Genomic DNA, 17,839 nt, shown 5'->3' with positions numbered 1-17,839 from the left:
ACATTAATGAACTGAATACAAATATAAATCATATTTGACTTGATTATGTGCAGTTTGATGTTTCATTGTTATGGAGGGTTTTGAAGTCATGACAGTGGAACATCACTGATCGTCTGAAGATCCATTAAAACGGGACAAACCATAATAAAGTCTTAGCCCATAATTAATAACATTCATTAGGATCTGGGGTAAGTCTTTATTTTGCAGTGTCTATGTTTCATTGTAACTGCAGTGTGTTTCAGTGTAACATGACCACTCATGGTGAGTACACACATACTGGGGACTCATTCAGGAAAGGAAAACATCTACCAGATTAAGTGCAGAATATCAGAATGATATCACACATTACAAATTAGTGACACTGTTCTCAATGGGATTATTAGTGACACCGTTCTTAATGGGATTATAAGTGACACTGTTCTCAATGGGATTATTGCAAAGTAACATGGGTGCTGTTAAATGAAGTGTCACCATAATTTGCGTGACATGTCAGCTGTGCACTGGCCATGAATGTATGGAAAAGACATAAAAAGTTTACATTTCGATTGCTTCTGGCTTCCGAACATGGCTTGGTTTTGAAATGTGAGTTCTGTGTCTGCCCTGACATGAGTGAGTGCTGGAGACTACAGGAGAAGTGTTCACTTCAATAGAATAACAGATCGCTCATCTGAGAGGTGCTTTACGCTGTTCAAAACCTCTCATACGTTTATTCCCTTGCCGATTCATCTTGTGTCTATCAGCCTTAAATATGTCCCTGGAATGCGAATGTAATTAAATTAATAGGGGCGATTACTGTAGTACCAGAATAAAGACTGAATAAACCCCCCCCTCTACAGTGCATGCTATAATGGGGCAGGAGTCACACACACACGCTTTAATGGATACCGTGGCAATAAAAACTCGTCTCAAGAATATAATGGCTTTCGGCATGGCCCAGATTACAGTGAGGACAGCCAGCAGTGTGTGTGTGTGTGGGTGTGTGTGTGTGTGTGTGTGTGTGTGTGTGTGTGTCCGACACTGGGAGTACCTCTACGCTGTGGCATTCATTACGGTAATCAGACGGGGACAAACTGTGTTCATATCTCAGAGTGTACAGGGCTTGGGGGAAGGCCGTCGCAGGATGGCTGATCTGATTAAAGCCGATGGATTGGTGGATAGACCGCTTTAAACGCCTCCGTTCTGCGTTCAGAGATCTCTCCGGAGCAGACGAGACTCAGTCGAGCGGTGGTGTGAAATTATGCGGTTGCTCAAAACTGCACTATAGGCCACAGTGACAGACCCCCAGGCCCACACACACACACTCTCACAAACACAAACACACTCTCACACACTCACTCACACACACACACACACACACACACTCACACACACACACACACACACACACATCCCCTTAACTCAAGGCCTATGCCAAAGCACCACCACCACTAGACAACCCCCCAACACACACACATACACACACAACACACCCTTAACTTAAAAATCTATTACTACCAAAACCATACCCCCCCCCCCCCCCATATCCTTATAGCTCACCTAATTCAGCAACTACCCTTCTGCAACCCCCCCCCCCCCCTTACCCTACACACACCTAATTCAGGCTTTGGGTCTCCTGGGTAAGGAGAATGGCAATATTGTGCTCTTCCCTGGAACATAATAAAAAAATACAAATATTTAGAGGATCTGTGTTCATATGCTATTGGTATGGGCTATTGTTCTTAAGTTCAGAATCTAGTTATATGTTGATGGAAATGTTTTTAGTACTTTCCTTTTCCAGTTGTGCTTTTAGTAAGGATGTGATTCTACCTCGACACAAACAGAAGAAGCTTCCCAGCAGAGGATTCTGTCACTAAAAGAACAGACTCTTCATGCGGCTTCTGTTTCCTCGCTAAGAATAGAAACTCCTATCTCCGCTCTGTCTCCCGCTGACGCGAACCTCTGTGCAGAACACCAGATGAAAATCAAAGGCTCTTATGAATATTTCAGATCAGTGGTAAAAAACACAAACCGCAATAGAAAGCACACGTGATACGGTTCTCCAAGGAACAGAAGGTATAAGCAACAGAAACCTGAACATCTTCCACGTGGGCCACACACTGTGTGTGGTTTGAAGCTCCAAGTCGACACCATATCAAATGAATCTAAAAACTTCACCTGAAATGCACACACTCTACTGCACAGACCTGGAGCAACACAAAGGTTCCCGAAACGGACGGAGATGCCCCCTAGCAACGGACGGAGATGCCCCCTAGCAACAGACGGAGACGCCCCCTAGAGACACTGAGACGACCACAGACAGGCACAGGTTGAACCACGAACCGACCGTATCCCACACCTACACCCACGGCCACTCGCACCGCACTCGCTAAAGAGCTCACCCCAAACAGGAAACAGTCACAGGCCCATTGATATTTATATAAATGTACATTTTTGTCATCTTTTGAAAAAAAAAAGAAAAAAGATTGACTGTCCTTGGGTAGGTTTCCGTCAATGAATTTGCTTCAAACAAGCAACAAAAATAACGATAAAAAACAACCAACAAACATTTAAAAAACAAACCAAATGTAACACATCAACAGAAATGCCACTGTGTCTCTGAGTGCTACCAGAAAGTTCTGACACAACGCCGGGACGACTTCATCCCTCCCCCACCCGTTCTTCCTCCAGGACTACAACTCCCAGAATTCCACGGGAGAGAGAGCATCATCCTCATCCCTCTAAATCTCCAATCAGGTGCAAGCAGAACGAAAGGGCTGCTCAGATCTGCGTGTGGTGGGTGTGTCCCGGCGGGGTGTAGGGCGGTGGTGCCGGGTTGGGCTTGATGCCTCGGCTCTTCATGTAGGAGATGAACTGGTCGGGGATCTCCGCCAGCACATCCTTCGCCAGCCTTGCCATGCTCAGCACGTGGTTCCCTGTCCGGTCCATGTAGTCCCGGAATGGCACAAACTGAGGAGAGGAACCACCAGTCATGACAGACAGCAGTGGACTTTGGAACTGACCTGGACTGCATTTCCCAGAAGCGCTGTTTAGCAACTGCTATGGTAACTAAGTGAGAGAGTGTTCAATATGATAGGCTCTCTATCATTTCTGGTTATGGTTAAAGTATTTAGCAGAAACTTTTGTCCAAAGCGATTTACAAAGCATTAGGAAAACATTACACACAACAAAAGTATCAATTTAAAATACAAATTCAAATTTAAGACAATCAATTAATAATGAAAGTAATGATACTTAATGATGATATTTAACGATGGTAACGTTAGTTATTCAGCCACCCTTTTGGGAAACATACTCCTGGCTGGCCCATTGCTTGACACAAATCTATTTAAGTCAGATCGGTTCCAGAAAGGTAGGGAGGAACCCTAAGGAACCCTAACTGAAGGAAGAAGAACCAGATTGGCCCTTGTTTGGCCAGTTAAGGAAGCAAGAACCACCACTTATGACATATGGGAAGGTTTGTATTTCCCAAAATCTTTCTCAGCCTATGATCACTGGACAGTCGTTTCTTTCTTGATTTCTTATTTCTACATCACAATGTTTGGTGAATGTCATGTTTACTTTAAACGATTTTAGAATAATTTTGCATTTATAATTCACTTTATCATTTATTTTCTATTCTCTGTCTTGTTCGACCACACCAAATATCCCACATGATCTTCAGAAACTACAAAACCTGACAGTTTTTGTTGAAGGTGAACTGTGATTCCCATTCTCTGGTTGAAGTGGAATTATGATTTTGGGAAATGCATCCTCGACCTGTCCTCCACATGGGTCTTTGCCGGAGGACTCTTGCACTTTTATCATCTACGTTTACCATAACCACTTACTGTTATACCTGCACTGGGAATGTAACAAATACATCTTACAGGATGTCTTTTGCTGCCATTACTAAATTGCCTTTTTTGCACTACCATAACCTCACTTTAAAGAAAAACGTATGCTGCTGCTGCTGTACGTGTATCTGTATGTTTTTTATATCTATATGTATCTAAATGTCTTGTCTTATCTGTTGTTGTGCCTGTGCACTTTATATGTTTCACCGTGGGAGAGTGGGAAACGTTTTTATCGATTCCTTGTATGTCTGACATGCAGGAAATTGACAATAAAGCTACTTTGACTTTGACTTTGACTTTGACTTTCAGGCCAACATGGTTCCATCCAGCCAATCTTTGGGCAGAAGAACCACTGGGTCACTAACAGGAAGAACCCAATCAGAGGAAAGGCTAATTTAGCCTCAAAGTGGCAATAAATACTATTCTGATTCTGAAGTTAAAATGTTTAATGTTTACAATAGTGTGTTTGGAAGAGAAAATGTCACTTTCTTTCTTTCATTGTTCTTCATTCTAATCGCTGGGCGCTATCTGGCAGGGCCTGTTCAAATACACGTGTTATAGATGGTTCTGCTCCGGTGGCTAACACCAATTACTTCTACTGTTAGCCACTGCCACGCTGTGTCCCTCTGACAGACCTGATGACGGCCATTATGTCATGATGATATTAATGTGTGAAATCAATCAACCTGACTTAAAAGGAGAGACCATCACACGTCGTTTTATCCGGCTGACAAAGTGACAGGAGATTAATTGAGCTAAAGAACTGACTAACCCACAGAGACAAGTGATCTTTTCTAACAGAGCCTCTTTTCTGACCCTTATCCCATCCTTCCACAGTAACTTTCTTGTTTACAGACACTATTCTCATTTCGATGCAGATCCCACAGAGCGTATTATAAAGGTAATGGTTTTGGTGCAGAACCTGCAGAGCTCAATATAAATGTAACAGTTTGCCGAAGAGCATACTGTGCAAAACGCATCGGACAAAATGGATGGTTTCAGTTTGCTTTCGGTTGACAAAGCTCTTCATAAATTAATTTAAAACAAATGTCTGATTGCCAAGTTCTAAATGCGTGTTTGGGGAACGTGCCATGATACTGTATATTCAACTCCACCTCCGTGATGCTACTACCGGATAAACAGATGTCTACCGACCGGCTAAATAAAACCATAAAAGCTGAGAGACGCTTTAGCCTCATACTGTGAGCTAAAACATGTCGCAGCAGGGGCGCCCAAATCTGAGGCGAAAAACTCCGTCACTCAATCTCTTTTATGCTCACTGCGCGTCTAACAGGGTAAGCACCTGTGTGTGAAAAGCAAGATGGAATGAATTGGGTGGAATTACAGCTTATGAATTCTGTTTGGGCATTGTTGTGCTTCCTCTGTTGCCGTTGCCTCTGACATGACACTGCTAGTTCACCATGACTGATAGCAAGAAATGGCCGAGGCATCATTTACATATCTTAAGTACCGCTTGAAAAGAGAACACCTCTACTGAGAACTGATATTTTTATCGGTGTTAAAACAGTTCAAGCTGTCAGGGCCAGGACATTTAGATTAGGCATTGCCAAATCACACCAGGGCCTATAACCTGACAAGGACAACAAACACCTGAAGCTTCTCTGCTCATTGCCCATGAGAGTTCCAGCAACGTGTTGAATCTTTGAGGTGGAATTTATTCATTTGAATATTTAAAGTGGTAATCAGACAATGCCAGGGTCAGGTTATTCACAAAGTGGGTTTGAACTGGGGGCAGTGAAACAGGCACATCCCAGAATATTCACAGGAATAGTCCTGGAAAATGTCTTTCCTTGAATCCACTGAAGCCCCTTTTTGAACAATGTGTGATTGAGAGGCAGACCCACCTGCACAATGTCCCTTTCAGCTAGTTTTCCTCGCGATGAAACTCTGATGTCATCGCCGTCGAGCTCCACCATGGCTGAGGACACAAAACAAAACAAACAAAGCAACACAAAACAATGAGGGACAGAACCACACGGTAAGTACACGCTGTGTGGGAGCTAGACAAGGCATACGAAAAGTAGTAGCAATGCCAGCAAACATCAAAGAATTGAAGCCGGAGCAAGAGGAATATGTACATGTATTCATCAAGGGCAAGAGGAACGTTTACATGTATTCATCAAGGGCAAAAGGAATGTGTATATGCATTCACCAAGGGCAAAGACATTGTTTCCTTGCTGCAAACAGGGTTTGGGTCTGGTGGTACCAGGCTCGGTACACACATCACAGCAGAAGTCTGGTGGTACCAGGGTAAGTACACGCATCAGAGCAGAAGAATCAAGTCCCCTGCGGGCTGGTGGTACCAGGCTAGGTACACGCATCACAGCGTGTAGAATTGAGAATCGAGTCTCCTGTGCCAAAAACACACAAAGGCTAAACAGCATTCTGTGTTGCCAAGGAACAAGCTCTTCCATTTAGATACAACAGATGCACATAGCTGTTTTCTGACAGAACAGACTAGAGGTCAGCCAAAAACAAATGTTACTAGTGAAAACTTGGACAACTGACCCTAACACCTGCATTTAAAAATAGAAAGACTAACACAAAGCTTTATAAAGTCATTGTGTCTCTACAGTCCCTCTGGCTCCATGGAGTAGACCACCATACTCACAAACATCAAATCAGGGGGGGCACTGTGGCGCAACCAGTAGCCCCGACCACATTCGGGCTTGATGCCCATGGAGGACACAGATTCGATTCCGGCCTGATGTCATTTCTCCTGTCCACTCCCCACCTCTTCTTCCTCTCATTTCCTGTCCCACTCTTCACTAAGACTATCGATTAAAGGCCAAAAAGCCCAAAAATAAATCTTTAAAAAAAAAAAACATCGAATCAGCAGGGGGAGCTGTGGCGCAAGCAACAGCCCCGACCATGAACAGACTTGAACGCCCACGGGGACCCGGGTTCGAATCAGACCCTCGGTCATTTCCCGATCCCACTCCCTACCTCTTCTCTTCAGCTCATTTCCTGTTAAAAACCTTCACTATCCTATCTGATTAAAGGCAAAAAGCCCCCCCCAAAAAAAGAAAAATAATTCTAATGTGCCAAGTTCTGTCAGTCACTGCTCCCATCAGCCTCCATATACCTCAGCTTCAGGACCGCAAGACTGCATCTGACTCCAGCATCACTGGGGCCCTGACTGAGCCCAGATCAGGTGGAGTAGGGGTCGGGCATCTGACTCCAGCACCACTGACTGAACCAGATCAGGTGGAGTAGGGGTCGGGCATCTGACTCCAGCACGAATGCGGCCCTGACTGAGCGCAGATCAGGTGGAGTAGGGGTCGGGTCAGGTCCGGATCTGTTCCCGGGCCAGATTCTGTCTGCCTGTCTGCTCTCCCAGCTCCTTTGAGTGTACAGCTCCAATCAGAGCCAGCCATGAGGCACGCGCTTATTAACCAGATGCTGTGTGATTGATATGTACTGCCGACTCAGTAATTAGCTGAAGCCTCTTTTCACAAAATGATCTCCCCCCCCACCCCAGCCACACTCCTCAGGGGGTGGGGGCGTCCAAATGAGCCTGCTGGGGGGGGGGTCCAAATGAGCCTGCTAATTGGCCTCAGAGCATTTATTGCTCTAATTGCTAGAAATACAAATTTATATTTACTTTGCACTTGTTTGGTAAAAAACCGGGACATTGAATTATTAATGTGTTTTTCCGTCCGTGAACATAAAGAATTCCCTGAATTTGCGACTGACTGGCTGGCTGGCTGGCTGGCTGGCTGGCTGACTTAATGGTGGGAAGGGAAATTAAAGCTAATCTCCTGTCATCGAGTGGTTGTGTCGTCTAGTTTAAACATGGCCACTATTGTATGATCTAAGACACTAGAGAGACCACAGAGACCACACAAGGGTAACGCTGTAATATAAATTACGGGATGTCAGACGGAAAGGCAGAAATATTCTTACCATCAAACTCGGCCTGTCCTACTCCCACGATGATGATAGACATGGGAGACTTGGCGCCCTAAAGAAGACGAGAGAGAAGAAGAAGAAGAGGGAGAAGAAGAAGACGAGAGAGAGAGAAGAGGAAGAGAAGAAGATGAGAAGAAGAGAAGAGAGAGAGAGAAGAAAAAGAGAAGAAGAGAGGGAAATAAGAAAAGAGAGTGAAAGAGAGAAGAGGAAGAGAAGAAGAGGAGAGAGGGATGAAGACTAAGTGAGATGAGTCGAGCACGCCCAACATTCAGTGGGTGGATTCAACATAAGACAGTTGGAAAATAATTATATAATAGTAATTCAATTTAATTTCAATTTGATTTTATTTATATAAAGACTGAGTCCAACACACAGCACGTGGATCCAAGACAAGATGGTTGCAAGGCTTATTGAATTATTTACAAGCAAACAAAGCAACAACAGGGAAAATAATAACAAATTATTATCAAATCTACAAATCTAACTAGGTAAAAAAAAACTTTATATCCCAAGACAAAACAAGCTAAGAAACTCCCTCAGTCTGGCAGACCTGACCTGTAGGTGAACTGACTCTCCAAACCTGACCTGACTCTCTGCCAGTGAACTGACTCCCTGCCAGTGAACTGACGCTCTGCGAGTGAACTGACTCCCTGCGAGTGAACTGACGCTCTGCGGGTGAACTGACTCCCTGCGAGTGAACTGACGCTCTGCGAGTGAACTGACTCCCTGCGAGTGAACTGACGCTCTGCGAGTGAACTGACTCCCTGCGGGTGAACTGACTCTCTGAGAGTGACCTGACTCTCTGTGAGTGAACTGACTCCCTGTGAGTGAACTGACTCCCTGCGGGTGAACTGACGCTCTGCGAGTGAACTGACTCCCTGTGAGTGAACTGACTCTCTGCGAGTGAACTGACTCCCTGTGAGTGAACTGACTCTCTGAGAGTGAACTGACTCCCTATAAGGGAACTGAACTGCTTTGGGAGAGTCTCCACTAAGGGGCCATGCATGTGCTGCTCTTCGCACAGCTGAACAGACCCTCCATCAACCACCCATGAGTCTGTAGTACACCACTGACCACAGGACTGGGGAGAGCACACATTTATACAGGAGGACCCGAGAGAGGAGGAGGAGAGGGAGAGAGGGAGAGAGAGAGGGAGAGGGAGAGAGAGAGAGAGAGGGAGAGAGAGAGAGGGAGAGGGAGAGGGAGAGAGAGAGAGAGAGGGAGAGAGGGAGAGAGGGAGGTAAGAGAAGGAGATAAGAGAGGGGGATAGAGGGAGAGAGAGAGAGAGATGAAACAGAGGAATAGAGAGAGTGAGTGAGGTTGGAAAGAGTGAAAGTGAGAGAGGGAGAGAGGAGAGAGAGAGTGATGTGTGAGAGAGAGAGAAGAAAGAGAGGAATAGAGAGAGTGAGAGAGGGAAATAGCGCTCCTGTTCAGTGCACAGCATTGATGAACGATTTAGTGAAGGAATGAGAGTGAGCGACGAGAGTGAGTGTGTGAGCAGGTGCAGCAGGTGTAGTGTGTGAGCATGTGTGAGCAGGTGTGAGCAGGTGCAGGTGCTGCCAAACCACTGAGGAGGAAAGGAACAAATCGCCTGACAAAACGCAACGGGTTACGTCATGTCACATCATCCGTGCTCAGAGGAGTCACTTCACAGGTCTGGCCTCACAGGAGGAGGGAAGTGCTGGAGGAGAGAGGGAGTGACTCACACATGAACAAAGAGAGAAGAGAGTGACTTCTGCTTGAACAGTGGACTCCTCTCTGAATACAGAAAGTACAAATCCTGTCTGAAAAAGAGAGTTACTCCTGTTTGACCAAAGAGAGAATGACTCCTGTCGGAGGTGTCTGGGGATCCAGAGTTGTGACAGAAGCATCCCTGTAGGTAGGTGTGAGAGAGAAGGGGGAGAGGGAGAGGGGTGACTTGACTGAAACACACCCCAGCTCCCACACACCCTCCCCAGCCAGTCTCTCACTACAGCCTGGGGATGCGGCCTGCTCCAGGATGGTCATGAAACTCTGTGTTTGCCCACATTCACTACCACTAATAGGAATAAAAGACTCACACACGTACACCAGCTTTCACACATATGTACACCAAAGCCCAGACACACACACACACACACACACACACCAGCTTTCACACATATGTACACCATGCGGCTAGAAGTAACCCTGTGCTCATATGTTTAATTTGAAAACTTATTTTGGTGTTGTTGTTGTTGTACTTTCCAAATGAAACGGTGTGTTCCAAAGGCCCCTCCAAACACACACACACACACACACACACACACACACACATTTACCTCCGCCTCACTCTGTGACCCAGTTAAAGTGTTTCGTTTGACTTTTTTTCCTCCCGACAACAAATGAGGAATCAGATCGATTGGGGTGGATGCTGCGTTCCTGTCGTTGCGGTACTCAACGCCTGCGTGTTCCGCCGTGTGTTCCGCCGCGCGTTCCGCTGCGCTCGTGACAACACCTGTCATCACATGATGCCATCAGAGCGCTGCGTGCCGCCGTGAATAATTGAGCTACAGTGGCCTGTTTGTGCCACAGGCTGGCACCGTGAGTGGCAGCCCGGATCTGCCGTAATGACAAAACAAAACAGCCCGTCACTTTTCCAATTGTTGCCTTGACAACACACAGGAGAGAGCAATTTTTAATGGTTTGAGAAACAACAAGCCAGAAAAAAATCAATGATTGTCTGACAATAGGACATGTCGGGGCATTGGATCACTCCGAGAGCAACACACTCCGAGAGAAACACACTCCGAGAGCAACACACTCCGAGAGTAACACACTCCGAGAGCAACACATTCCGAGAGCAACACACTCAGAGACTCCGAGAGCAACACACTCCGAGAACAACACACTCCGAGAGTAACACACTCCGAGAGCAACACACTCAGAGAGTAACACACTCCGAGAGCAACACACTCAGAGAGCAACACACTCAGAGAGTAACACACTCCGAGAGCAACACACTCCGAGAGCAACACACTCTGAGAGTAACACACTCACAGAGCAACACACTCACAGAGTAACACACTCCGAGAGCAACACACTCTGAGAGTAACACACTCACAGAGCAACACACTCACAGAGTAACACACTCCGAGAGCAACACACTCCGAGAGCAACACACTCACAGAGTAACACACTCAGAGAGCAACACACTCCGAGAGTAACACACTCCGAGAGCAACACACTCCGAGAGTAACACACTCAGAGAGCAACACACTCCGAGAGTAACTAACTCAGAGAGCAACACACTCCAAGAGTAACACACAGACATGAACAGCTCAATAATCTGGAGCAGCCATGGTGTCGGATCAGGGCTTCATGGAAGCCGAAAACAAACAGGGAAAACAGGTAGTGTGTGTGTGTGTATATTACCCCAGAGCACTTAGAACATCTTAGAGATCTCCTGTGTGTGTGCATGTGTGTCCTCCTCTGTGTGTGTGTGTGTGTGTGTGTGTGTGTGTGTGTGTGTGTCGGGGTGCGGAGTGTGTGTGAGTGTGTGTGAGTGTGTCGGGGGGATGGGTGCAGAGTATGTGTGAGTGTGTCGGGGGGATGGGTGCTGAGTGTGTGTGAGTGTGTCGTGGTGATGGGTGCGGAGTGTGGGTGAGTGTGTCGGGGGGATGATGTGACGAGTGTGTGTGAGTGTGTCGGTGGGATGATGTGACGAGTGTGTGTGAGTGTATCGGGGGGATGATGTGACGAGTGTGTGTGAGTGTGTCGGGGGGATGGGTGCGGAGTGTGTGTGAGTGTGTCGGGGGGATGGGTGCAGAGTATGTGTGAGTGTGTCGGGGGGATGGGTGCTGAGTGTGTGTGAGTGTGTCGTGGGGATGGGTGCGGAGTGTGGGTGAGTGTGTCGGGGGGATGATGTGACGAGTGTGTGTGAGTGTGTCGGGGGGATGATGTGACGAGTGTGTGTGAGTGTGTGTGAGTGTGTCGGGGGGATGATGTGACGAGTGTGTGTGAGTGTGTCGGTGGGATGATGTGACGAGTGTGTGTGAGTGTATCGGGGGGATGATGTGACGAGTGTGTGTGAGTGTGTCGGGGTGCGGAGTGTGAGTGGGCGAGGAGAACATGCAGGAATCCATCAAACCTCCAACATGAGGCGATGTCCTGTGTGTTTAAGCTGACGATCAGCCACACATGCACACACACACACACACACACACACACACACGAGTGAGTGGGCCGTGTGGTTTGTCAGGAAGCTGTCGGACTGATTAGTCATGCCTGTTGTCATATGCCAGCGCTCCAGGGCAGTCTGGTCCCTCAGCTGGAAAATAAGAACCGACATGTCCCTGCGCTGGAGCACCGGACCACACCGGACCACACCAGATCACAACGGATCACACCAGATCACAACGGATCACACCAGATAAGCGCCACTTCAGCTACAGACCAGGTCTGGACCAACACTAGACCAGGACCAGATAAGGACCAGACCAGGACCAGACCAGGTCTAGACTGGTGTCAGACCAGGTCAAGATCAGTAACGCACACACACACACACACACACACACACACCTTTACAATCAATGGTGGTAAGAAAGGAAGGCTGCGGTAGGTCCTGAAGGTATTTGAGGATGCCAGTGTATATACATTCACAGATCAAAACTGCACTAACTATTATAGACACACACACACACACACAAACACACACACACACAAACACACAGAGAGAGAGAGAGAGAGAGAGAGAGAGAGAGAGAGAGAGAGAGAGAGCAAGCACAGGAGCAGCACTCATATCCTAACCATTCAAAATATTCAGAAGTGTTTCTCCAGTTACTTTTGCATACATATTACTGTCACATTTATGGATCTAAAATGCTGCTGTCAAACTGTAGATTAAATCAACAGGCAATTCCAAAGTGTGTGTGTGTGTGTGTGTGTGTGTGTGTGTGTGTGTGTGTGTGTGTGTGTGTGTGTGTGTGTGTGTGTGTGTGTGTGTGTGTGTGTCTGTTATACCCCAGATGACCCTACAATAACAGATAATATGCCCCAGAGCCAGTAGTTCTGGGAAGTAAAATCAGGAACACAAAAACAATAAACAAACACACACACACACAAACACACACACACTAGGGTAAAACTGTTTCAGACAGAGTAAGAATGGTCTTAGTCCCTCTCTAATCTAGTCTAATCTAGTTAAGTCTAGTTCTCTAGTCTTTCTCTTGTACTCTATTTGATTTCCACTCTCTCCAATCCACCCTAACCCCCCTACACCAAACACACACACACACAAACACACACACACACACACACACACACACAACAACAACACACTGACACAGTCCTACTCGCATGCCCCATTAAGAAGTTTTCTTCTCATCATTGACCTCCATGTTCCATGCTTCTTCAAGTTCCACAGTGTATTGCTGTGACTGCTATGAGACCAGACATGGCGTTGTGGGGTGTGTGTGTGTGTGTGTGTGTGTGTGTGTGTATCCAGAGTGCAAGCCCATTGTTTACTTTACTGAGTTAACAATTCCCTTTGAAGATGTGCTTGAGGTAGCGTTTGAAAGGAAGAAGCTATATTATGCAGAACACACAAGATAAGTGTTAGAGGCTTTCACACACACACACACACACACACACACACACACACACACACACACACACACACACAAGCACACAAACACACACACACACACACACACACACACAGACACACATACACACAAACAAACACACACACACACACACACACACAAACACACACACACCAGTGGAGATAGATAGGTGTTAGAGGCTTTGTAGCTTAATCAACCACAGCACTTCAGTTGGATTTGGGTTTTCAAAGACAGTCACTCAAAGGTGCTCTAAAGGAGTTGAAAAGGCAAGCAAGGGTGCCTAGGTTCACCAGGGTTCGTTTCCCATTTTATTCTCTAATAATTCCTACACTTACCCTAACCCTGTTTTGTACTTCTGAGGGGGTTAACCCCCCCCTTCTGTCCCTTGTTAAATATTGTGTATCGGTATGACGGTTGTATCGCACCCTGTTGTTATAATACGTTGGGCTAGATTATTGGGTATGAGTACTTGAATGTGACAGTGAGAGGTTTGGCTGCTGTGGGAAGTCCCCAACCAATAGCACAAGGAATTTAATATCTTTTCCTGTGTGTAACTCAAAAATGACATTACGGTTGTGGATGGGATTATAGGGCGAGGGGGCAGGAGACTGAACTACTCCATAGTAGCTTCAATCTACTGGACGTATGATCATGGAACAACAAATGATTTTTCTCTGAATTCTACTCTTCATTCTTCTCTCTCACACACACACACACACACACAACCACACACAAACACCCGCACGCACGCACACACACACACACACACACCCGCACGCACGCACACACACACACACACACACACACACACACACACACACACACACCAATACACACACACACCCGCACGCACGCACGCACGCACGCACACAAAAACACACACACAAATACACAAATACACAATACACCTTCTTCTGCACTGCCCCGTGTGAGTCTTGTTGCCGTGGTGATCCGTGGAAGCGGCGGTGGTGGTCTGTTGCGAGGCCAGGCCAGTGAGTCTGAGCAGCAGGCAAGATCTTAAAAGGAAGGTGTGGCTGTTCTACTAGTTTGATTAACAGTCGCAAATTCCCTTTAAATCCAGTCTGTTGGTATTCTGGGCCTCGGTTGCCATGGAGACGCACGGACGGGCAGCTCTCCTCAAACCTTCCCTGCCTGGAGGTTCACACGTTCTTTACGAGAAGATTAGAAATGTATCCCCCTCCCGTTTAAGAGCGGGTCAGACAAGGCGGCAGTTTTCATGAGCTACACCTGGCACACCTGAAGTGCGTGCCTGTCTGTCTGTCTATCTATCTGTCAGTCGCTCAATCTTTTCCAGACGACCCTCATTCTCAACCTTCACTCTGCCGCTGAGCCGAACCTTTATGATGAAGGAGCTGTGAGCCCAACAGGAGGGGTGGAGGGTGGAGGGAGGAGGGGTGGAGGGGTGGAGGAGAGGAGGAAGAGGAGGGGGAGGGGGAGGAGGAGGGGTGGAGGGGTGGAGGAGAGGAGGAGGAGGAGGGGTGGAGGGAGGAGGAGGAGGGAGGAGCTCTGACAGTCCCATCTCTAAGGCTACAAGTGCTTCTGTGCCCCTCTCTCCACTCATGTACCCCACAGCCCCCTCTCTCCACTCATGTACCCCACAGCCCCCTCTCCCCACACATGTACCCCACAGCCCCCTCTCTCCACTCATGTACCCCACAGCCCCATCACAGCCCCCTCTCTCCACTCATGTACCCCACAGCCCCATCACAGCCCCCTCTCCCCACTCATGTACCCCACAGCCCCATCACAGCCCCCTCTCTCCACTCATGTACCCCACAGCCCCATCACAGCCCCCTCTCTCCACTCATGTACCCCACAGCCCCATCACAGCCCCCTCTCCCCACTCATGTACCCCACAGCCCCATCACAGCCCCCTCTCTCCACTCATGTACCCCACAGCCCCCTCTCTCCACTCATGTACCCCACAGCCCCCTCTCTCCACACATGTACCCCACAGCCCCCTCTCTCCACTCATGTACCCCACAGCCCCCTCTCTCCACACATGTACCCCACAGCCCCCTTGCCAAGTGTGACTTTACATGTCAGCAAAGTGAACACAAGAACACAGGAAAGGCCCCCTGTGAAGCAGAAAAACCATGACTGCACAGAATTCAAATTCACATTCTTAGAAAGTGCTTGTGTGGTTCTCTATAAGGTTTCCACTTCTTTGGACTTCCAAGATGAGAACACCGTAGTTTCTTAAACATTTTGTTTGTTGCAGTTTCCTTCAGCTTTTCTAGGAGGCCTTCTCTCTCACTTTGAAGATGGACTCGTGTGTGTGTGTGTGTGTGTGTGTGTGAAGCCTGCAGTGAGTGTCAATAGTACTGCGTGTTACGCACTTTGAAGATGGACTCGTGTGTGTGTTTGAAACCTGCAGTGAGTGTCAGTCGTTTTTTGGTTGTTATTAAAATACACTGTCAATGACCTTGTGTGTGTTGCAGTGAGTATCGGTAATGATCTGTTTGTGTGTGTGTGTGTGTGTGTGTGTGTGTGTGTGTGTGTGTGTATGTGTGTGTGCGCGTGCATGTGTGCCTGTGTGTGTGTCTGTGTGTGTGCGTGTGTCTGTGTGTGTGTGTGTGTGTGCGCGTGCATGTGTGCCTGTGTGTATGCCTATGTGTGTGTGTGTGTCTGTGTGTGTGTGTGTGTGTGTGTGTATGTGTGTGTGTGTGTGTTTGTATGTGTGTGTGTGTGTGTGTGTGTGTGTGTGTGTGTGTGTGTGTGTGTCAACTCACGTTGACGATGGCCTCCTTGGTCTGAGCCATGTCTGATATCACTCCATCTGTGATGATCAGGAGTACAAAGTACTGAGAGCCGTCCTGAACCGCTGCAGCATACCTGTTAATACACACACACACACACACACACACACACACACACACACACACACACACACACACACACACACACACACACAGTCACACACACACACACACACACACGCACACACACACGCACACACAGAAACACAAATAAATATTCTCTAATTATAAAGACCTCTTCAGAATGATTTCTACCCCCCCACCCACCGCAACCCTCTCCACCACCACGGAGTAATCAAATGCAAATCCGGATGTCAAACACGGAATGCATATGACATGCACAATGAATAATAATGAACACACACAGACACACACGCGTGCACGCACGCACGCACACACACAAGGAGAAGAACAGCTACTCGACCTGAAGTGGAAAACATGCCCGGGTGTTCTGTGGTGTTTAATATCACATTCATGAGTGATCTGGTGTTTAATATCACATTCATGAGTTCTGTGGTGTTTAATATCACATTCATGAGTTCTCTGGTGTTTAATATCACATTCATGAGTTATCTGGTGTTTAATATCACATTCATGAGTTCTCTGGTGTTTAATATCACATTCATGAGTTCTCTGGCTGCGGCCCTCCGGCGGCGCTTCTGAACTCTTATGTGTGCAGTGAACACTGAGACGTGTGTTATCTTTCCGTCCTCCCTGTGTGTGTGTGTGTGTGTGTGTGTGTGTGTGTGTGTGTGTGTGTGTGTGTGTGTGCGATCGCTGAGAACGTGTGTTATCTCTCCGTCCTCCCTTTGTTTGTGGTTGTGCGTTTGTATGTGTGTGTGTTTCTGTTTCATTCACACACACACACACACACACACACACACACACACACACACACACACACACACACACACACACACACACACACACACACACACACACACATACCGGGCCACTCTGGGAAGCTACTCACGTTTCTAATTGAGCAAGTCTAATGCAGGCCCATCAGATGGCATTTTTAATTACCGCTGAGAGAGAGGCCCTAATCAGATGGAAAATGATTTGCTATGGCTCGCGGGATGCCAAAAGGTGGGAGGTGCCTGTGTGTGTGTGTGAAATAGTCTATGACTGTGTGACCAAGAGAGAGGGTGTGTGTATATCTGTGTGTATGTGTATGTTTGTGTGTCTATGTGAGTGTGATAAGGTGTGTGTATGTGTGTGAATATGCTCAGTGAAAGGCCATGCATTGTTTATAGCCCTCTTCTTCCTCCTCCTCCTTCCTCTTCCTCCTCTTTTAATGCCCCTCTTGTCTGTTAAACTAATCTCAGCAGCTGCATAACTATGTGTGTGTGTGTGTGTGTGTGTGTGTGTGTGTGTGTGTGTGTGTGTTTATTTCCCTCAACTTCAGTCACTTTGCTCTCTCTGAACTTCAGAGTCTCTGTTCCCCTTCCGAGTACACTGCCACTGTCTGGGCACAATCATGGCTGCCCAAGGCTACTAATCTGAGTGGGGTATAGAGGTGACAGATGGGGGCACTGATGGAGGGCACTGGGGGGGGGGGCACTGGGGGTGGCGCACTGATGGGGGGGGGCACTGATGGGGGGCGCTGACTGGGGGGGGCGCACTGATGGGGGGGGGGGCACTGATGGGGGGCGCTGACTGGGGGGCGCTGATGGGGGGGCACTGATGGGGGGGGCACTGATGGGGG

At 47.5% G+C, this 17,839-nt stretch overlaps 1 protein-coding gene across 2 annotated transcripts in view; it reads right to left on the bottom strand.

Moving 5' to 3' along the window:
- Positions 1-1,578: 1,578 nt before the first annotated feature.
- Positions 1,579-17,839, bottom strand: part of cpne5b (copine Vb) — a 143,807-nt gene continuing 127,546 nt past the window's right edge. For both annotated transcript variants that reach the window (XM_031567828.2, XM_031567827.2), the window contains 4 exons: positions 16,105-16,207; positions 7,761-7,818; positions 5,699-5,772; positions 1,579-2,946 (listed from right to left, as the gene is read on the bottom strand). In XM_031567828.2, coding sequence (XP_031423688.1) covers positions 2,758-2,946; positions 5,699-5,772; positions 7,761-7,818; positions 16,105-16,207 — 424 coding nt within the window. In that variant the 3' untranslated portion in view covers positions 1,579-2,757. The remainder of the gene's footprint in view (positions 2,947-5,698; positions 5,773-7,760; positions 7,819-16,104; positions 16,208-17,839) is intronic.

This window comes from Clupea harengus, chromosome 5 (genome assembly GCF_900700415.2).
Source record: "Clupea harengus chromosome 5, Ch_v2.0.2, whole genome shotgun sequence".
NCBI classification, from domain to species: domain Eukaryota; kingdom Metazoa; phylum Chordata; class Actinopteri; order Clupeiformes; family Clupeidae; genus Clupea; species Clupea harengus.
Note: the sequence above shows the minus strand (reverse complement) of the source record. Positions and strands in the feature narration are given on the sequence as shown.